This window comes from Engraulis encrasicolus, chromosome 10, assembly GCF_034702125.1.
Source record: "Engraulis encrasicolus isolate BLACKSEA-1 chromosome 10, IST_EnEncr_1.0, whole genome shotgun sequence".
Lineage (NCBI taxonomy): Eukaryota > Metazoa > Chordata > Actinopteri > Clupeiformes > Engraulidae > Engraulis > Engraulis encrasicolus.
In genome coordinates, this window is record NC_085866.1 from 26,290,997 (window position 1) to 26,298,496 (window position 7,500).

Here is a 7,500-nt window from a genome sequence, read left to right on the forward strand (position 1 = left end):
AGAGCGAATAAAACGAATTCATGGCGAAACTTCTTCAACCACCCCAGCTACCTGGGTCGCGTTGGTAGCGCTTGATGTACACGGGGCATTAGTTTAATCGTCAAAATTCGCTCTGGTCGCGCAAGAAGCTTCGCTCCTGGCGAATTCGCTTTGGTAGTGCAGGTCGCGTGCCCTCCATAGAGAAATAATGACTTCCGTCGCTTCATTCGCTCCTGTACACGGCATAAGAATCTCAAAGGTCTAAATGTGGTATTCAGCAGTGCACACTACACCTATTGACAGGCTGGCACGAATGGGCAACACATGCATATATTGTTGCTTGTGTTTGTTTGAGCACGCATGCAATGGTTATTTGTATTTGTTTGTTTGTTTGTTTTTGTGTGGTTACCATAGAGTGGCCAAGGATGAAGACAGGCAAGCTGGGATGGCGTTGCCTCATGATGTCAATGTGCTGCAGAGAGTCTCTGATGAAAATCTGAAAGTCTTTAACAGTCAAACGCTCTCCCTCACTCTGCCCGTGGCCCACTGCAGAGGAGAGAGAGAGAGAGAGAGAGAGAGAGAGAGAGAGAGAGAGAGAGAGAGAGAGAGAGAAAGAGAAAGAGATTTCTATTATTGTCAACAATTCCGAGAGGCTCTGCAAATTTGAAACAAATGATTTTCAGGAATAACATTGTGCTGGTTTGGAAAAAAACAGCGAGGGAGAAAAAGAGAACACAAATGATCTCAATCTGTTTCAGACGATATTCATTTTAAATATGTCTGACATCTTGGAAAAAATACACACACACGTTTCTGCCTCTATGTGGCATAATACAGCTAACTGTACTGTGCGGCACTTAAAGTCCAAGTCATCCCTCACTTCAAGACAGACATTATTGAGCAGAGCTACATTGGAGCACTACAGCTGTGGTACACACTGTGACTGTGTGTTTCACTGCCTAATGCCAGCATAAGACCGCTGACAGCTTTGGCAAGGCCCAGGAAAAAGTCATCTGAAAGCACCCCCACCCCCACCCACCCAATGCACCTGAGGACCCAATTCTGGGCCTGCCTTTTCCCTGGGCTCGGGACAACTGACCCCTTTGTCGTCCCCCCTGTCAGCTTCCCTGCCCCCCTTTTCACACTACACTACCTCTGCTCATAAGGACATGGTGGTGGGGGGAACAGAGCCCAACACATTCCTCTGGACCCGCGCCCTGAGACCATGTGCTACATCTGGAAGGGTGAGATCATTAGGGAACCCGTCCAGGCCCATTTCTTAAAGTGGATACTTCTCTTGCAGCGCTGGCAGCTGCCATACTAGAGGTGATGTCAAGTGTGCAGAGCAGAGAGGTTGTGGAAGAAATGCTGGCAGTTTTTAAAGGAAGCATTTTTGACAGTCAGTGAGAGGTAGAGATGATCATTTAAAAAAAACAAGTACTTTCCCCTCTGTGAGAAGGAAATTCACTGGAGCATCTCAGATGTGGAACAGTAATTTGTGATTTTATTTAGAGCAGTGCCAACGTTTTGAGATAAACATACTTTTCCCTCTGTGTAGATGTACGTACTTGAGGCTCTGTTTTTTGTTTTGTTTTTTTCCAAAAAAGCAATTTCCAGACAGCCAATCAGGTGTGGAGATGATTCGGTTTGTTTCTCAATGGGGGCTCTAGAATCCCCCCAACCCCCAACAGGGTGTTCAAGAGCCCTTGGGGGGGCGTTGAAAGCATGACAGCTGAGATGGGGGCACAGATGCAGGGTGTTGGGAATGCCCATTAAAAAAAAAATACATCATGCTAAAATGCTGTTTAATCATAGAGCATAATCAATAATAGCATAAAGACAATTATTACTATTACTATTATTGTTATTACGCTGTAAAGTTTCAAAATGTTCAACAATATGCTGTTGGGTGGGGGACATTGACATGCTATTGATGAGGTCAGGGGGCGTTGGCATACTTATGATGAGGTCAGGGGGCATTTCTTCAAAAAAAGAGTTTAAGAACTACTGTTTTAAAGCAATACCAAGTAGTCTTCCCCATCAGCCACAATCACTGGTTGGAGGCGGAATTATCTGTCACTCCAACTAGAGGCAATCCACTCCTCTAAAATTACTTCTGGATCAAGTGTTGCGAAGTGTAATCAGAAGGACGTTTCATTCGGATATAAGTTGATGAACCAATGCAATGATTTTGGAAACATTATTTCAAGGTTGAAAAATCAGCTCAGTGTTGAGAGTGCTTGTTTGCGCATGAGTGATACTCATTGGTGAAATGAAATCCATTACAGTCAATTTCACTTGGGAACCTCTCACCTGAAATTACAATTGGGGATTGTGTGTGTAACATTTGCATTTCAAATGAGACAATCCTCAACTGTGCCTTACGCTTCTACAGTAAGTTGCTGTGACTATGTAACTATGCTTCTACAGTAAGTTGCTCTCAGCAACTTAAAGGGACAGTTTGGTCAATTTCAACATGCAGTTGTAATGCTCACACTACCCTGGACTTGTCAGTGCCTGAGATTTTTTTTTCTTCTTCTTCAGCCGTTTCCGAGATCCTGGTCATTTTAATGGGGGCAGCTCTTTGTTTACATTTCAAAAAAACATTTTTATTTATTCCCAAAAACATCCAAAAGGTTATAAAACATCAGCAGACAACTAGCAAACAGCAGTACCTTTTGGGAAAATATTTGGAGTTGGCCTATGTTTCATTTTTTAAAAATGTAGACAAACGCTGCCCCATTAGAATTGCTCATATCTCGGAAAGGGCTGAGCCGAAAAATGTGGCATCACCAGGTACTGACAAGTCAAGGGTAGCGTGAGCAATACAACTGCATGTTGAAATTGACCAAACTGTCCCTTTAAGCCTGAATTCATTAATGAGGCCATTAATGCTAAGCTACTAAGCCTCTTTTTAACTTTTTAACTTTATTTATCATTTTTTAGTCCCCTCCTCCTTTTATGATGCTGCAAATGCACTTTTACTAATGTACTTCTATATGCTTCTATATCTCTGTTTTCTATAACATCACTGTTTTTATCTACTTTATATACTTTTAACCTTGGTCCTGTGTCTGTATGTATGTCGTCTGCTTTTTGCACAATCTGTATGTACATTACTGCTGCAGCAGTTCATTCATTTCTCCACTGTGATAAAGGGTATACTTACTAACTTACTTAACTTACTTACATACTTACATGCTTGAACAACACTACACAGTGAAAAAAATGTTAATTTAACGTAGTATGGGACCATATACACTCTAGAAGATATTAAATCAACTCTGTAAATGTTAATACTGCGCAAATTACTGTGTATGACGCAGAGGTCCCCAAATTTTCCCCAAGTTCAGTTTTGGACCAGAGAGGTTTTTGCACATTCTGTGACATGCATAATTTAAAAAAACTGATGAAATGATGTGATTTTTTTTAGCTTGTCAGGCTTTTGGGATAGAAGGCGAAACGTATTGAAGTTCCAAAGAGAAATCTGATTGAAACAGCTCGCAGTCATTCTTTTCTTTGATTTCCATGATCTGGATGGATGAAAATTGAACGTAATAAGCTGTTCAAAGTCACCTTGATCCACGCATAAATCCATGACTAACTCAAAGGTATTGCAGGAGGGAGGTAGCATGGGCATGGGGCAGAAGTGGCAATTATCCAACACAGAACACACAGAGGTTAAATAGCTGAATTTTTGGGCCCAATACCAGATGGCCCCATACCAAACCCTTGATGACCCCATCGGTTGTGCAGACTCCAGCTAAGAAGGAAATAAACAGAGGTGGGTGTAACATAAACAGTACATGGTAGTGGTAGTGGTAGTGGTGGTGGTGGCGGTGCAGGTGGTGATGGTGGTGGCGGTGGTGGTGTGCGTGCGTGCGTGACTGGACTGGACTATGGTGGTGGTGCTGGTGGTAGTGGTGATGTGCATGTGTGTGTGACTGAACTGGACTATGGTGGTGGTGGTGGTGATGGTGGTGGTGGTGTGCGTGCGTGCGTGTGTGACTGAACTGGACTATGGTGGTGGTGGTGATGGTGGTGGTGGTAATGTGCGTGCGTGCGTGCCTGCGTGCCTGCGTGCGTTTGTGACTGGACTGGACTATGGTGGTGGTGGTGAAGGTGGTGGTGGTGAGGTGCGTGCGTGCGTGCGTGCGTGCGTGAGTGTGTGCGTGCGTGCGTGCGTGCGTGCGTGCGTGCGTGAGTGTGTGCGTGAGTGTGTGCGTGAGTGTGTGCGTGCGTGCGTGCGTGCGTGACTGGACTGGGCTGGCGTGACTGACCGTGGTCATGGGCGAAGAGCAGCAGAGCGTGCGGGGTGAGCCTCTGGGCCACGTCGTTGTAGGCCCCACTGTGCTCGCCGGCTCCATGGGCCACGTACACCAGCGCCCTGCAAAACACATGAGAATTAACATACAAGTCAGTGACGCAAGCAGAATATTTCTTAGTCAAGGTGGTGGGGAGGTCGGCTGGTATCAGCCACACGTGATTATCATCATCGAAAAAGCTACTGTATGTTGTACAGTATTTATAAATATAACACGAAAACCCTACAAGTACACGTTTTTGGTGAAGCAACTTTAGAAATTACATTTGCAATACAAAATCTGTATGTTTTCAGGGGACCTATGTAGTCAAGGTGGTTATTGATAACAACAAAAGTGTTTGGGGAAACCCTGCAAGTCATTACATTGCATTGCCAGGGGTTCCTCCAAAACATTGGCCCTGTGGACCATATACACCAGCGCCCTACAAGCACTGTTAATGCATAAAGTCATGACTATAGTACTCTCATTGCTAAGGCGCCCACCCTTATAAAACACTCCTTTTAATATGACCCTGTTATACCCAACACATTTGGTTGTTACCAGAATGGTAATGACTGTCGTAATGCATTGCTTAACCTATTGGCGCAGAGCCTATGTTATAACATTACTGTCACCAAAGTTGTAATGGCTATGTCTTAATCTGTTACATAAGGCTCTCGGTAACGTCATAGCAATGTTGTTATGACATAGTTGAGTAGTTTCAACAAATAGTGAATAGGCCCGACAGCGACCCCATCTACACTAAGAGGCTACAACTGCTCAATAATGTCGTAGTAATGTACTGTAGTATCTAAAATATGTTTTCTTCCTACACTATCCCTGCTCCATAGGCCACATACACCAGCAGTTGAAGGTGAAGATTGTGCACATCCCAGGAAAAGGTGCAGGACAAAGGCTGACTGTAGTTTCGGAGGGAGAGGTCCGCACACTTAAAATCCCTTTTGTTTTCTTTTATTAATTCATGGCTAGCTGTGTGTAGAGAATCTGATGAGTATGAAGTCGAAACATAATCCAGCCATGAAATAATAAAAGAAAACAAAAGGGATTTTTTTACCTCTCACTCCGAAACCACACAACTTACACCGGCACAATGCAAACTCATTCAGTCATTACAATTCATTAATGCATTACTTATGGTTCGCCCAGATGAGCCACGGCTGAGGTGGCAGGCCACCCAGCCGGACAAAACATTCCTCCCTCCGTAGCTCCATAATGCACACCATTCTACCATTGAACACGCAGTCTGTGGTGTGACACATTATGATTCTGATAACAAAACTTAAAGCAGTGGGCCATGTCCGACTAACATATCTATGTTAGCCAAACAGAGCACTAAAATAAGACTTGGTCTTACAATAGTGTGATAAAATTGTTGTAATATTTACAAGTTACAAGTTTATTTATTTAAAAAGGGGCAGCATATATTACCAGCATTTAAACAAAAATGCTACATACACAAGATTATAGCCATGAGGCTAATTTCCATCTATTGTCCCTTTTTGTCCCTTGATTTATCAGATGCCATCTTTAACCGCCATCTTAACTAAAATACCCTGTGAGATGAAAGTACACAATTTCTTTCCTCATAGGTCGACTATGTATACAGTACATTCCGTGGCACAACATAAAATGACACTACAGCACATGTACAATATGCAGACGTCTTTTGTCCTACACAGTTTACAGTAGAGGACACACAAATCAAAGGTACATTCTTCGAATGCATTCCAGTACCGCTCCAACCTGTGCGAATCCTTTTTAGAGGCACATCGCTTTCTGTATCATTTGGTCACGAGACACAATCTTGTCTGTGTCACTGGTCCACTGGTTGACACAGACACGATGTCCTAATACTGATAGCAGAAAAGACACTAGGCATGTTAGGCCACATTTCATGCACCGTAAGTGAGGAGTTGATAACATGTTGGATAACTGCAATGTAACTACAATGATGTTATCAATGTATGTGGCCATGTCAACAAAAGTATGGTTCCGTATTTTGCTGAAACGGGACACAATTTGGTTAAAATGCAGAAAATTGCATCTAAGAAATGCACAATTTTCTGGGGGAGGACCTCCAGACCCCCTGCGCAAATGAGGTGCCCCTTACTTTTTCCCCAGATAGTTGGCAACCCTTTGTGCCACTGCATTAGCTTGAGCTGCACAAGTAACTTCGGTGAACGTAAGATCGCATTCTAAAGACCAGAATAATGCAGAACACGAGGTTGCAGAAAAAAAACCGTTCACAAACTTTTAAGCTGGAGAGTATACACAAAGTCACACACGCACTCTCACTTTTATACAAAGGAGACACACTCCATAAACACAGCAAACAAATGTGGCCTGGGTGATGTGCCTACTGTATTGCCAGGGCTTATGTCGGAAAACCTCAGATATGTACACAGGCGGACCTCAGACAAGACAAACAAACACAGCCCTGCACCAGACAGATAGAACAAGAAGAGGGAGAGGGAGAGACGCAAACAGACAAACAGACAGACAGACAGACAGACAGACAGACAGACAGATATGGGGAAAAGAGAGACAGACAAGCAGATGAAAAGAGGAGAGACACAGAGACATGGATAAACACGGAGAACAAGAGAGAGAGATCGTGAGAGAGGGAGAGAGAGAAAGAAAAAATGAGAGGTGGCAAGAACAGGGGGTATTTGCTGTCCCCTTTTTATTCAGCAAATGTGATGTAGTGACAAAGTAATGGTGGGTTTTAGCGCTGTAAAAAGCTGCGGACACCAATTAGCCAAATCAGTGAATTGCTGTGGGGAAGGGAGAGAGAGAGAGAGAGAGAGAGAGAGAGAGAGAGAGAGAGAGAGAGAGAGAGAGAGAGAGAGAGTGTGTGTGTGTGTGTGTGCATAGAAAAGACGAATAAAAAAAGAGGCTCATTATCGGCTTCCTTCCATCCTTCTCCATTTCTGTCACCCTCTCTCACCATTATCTCCATTCAGATGCTGAGCACTTTGCTCTGGCCCTGCGCAATTTACACATTGCAATTTGTATGTGTGTGTGTGTGTGTGTGTGTGTGTGTCTGTGCGTGTGTGTGTGTGTGCCTCTGTGTGTGTGTGTCTGTGTGTGTTTTAGATAGATATATTGAGGGAAAAGAGGGCGAGAGAGAGACAGACAGAAATAGAGAGAGGACAAGAGCACACCAAGAGAAAGAGTGAAAGAGAGAGAGAGAGAG

General features: G+C 43.7%; 1 protein-coding gene across 2 annotated transcripts in view; it reads right to left on the reverse strand.

Moving 5' to 3' along the window:
- Positions 1–7,500, reverse strand: part of mgll (monoglyceride lipase) — a 43,514-nt gene that overhangs the window by 22,880 nt on the left and 13,134 nt on the right. For both annotated transcript variants that reach the window (XM_063208496.1, XM_063208495.1), the window contains 2 exons: positions 4,260–4,366; positions 389–525 (listed from right to left, as the gene is read on the reverse strand). In XM_063208496.1, the coding sequence (XP_063064566.1) occupies positions 389–525; positions 4,260–4,366 (244 nt within the window). The remainder of the gene's footprint in view (positions 1–388; positions 526–4,259; positions 4,367–7,500) is intronic.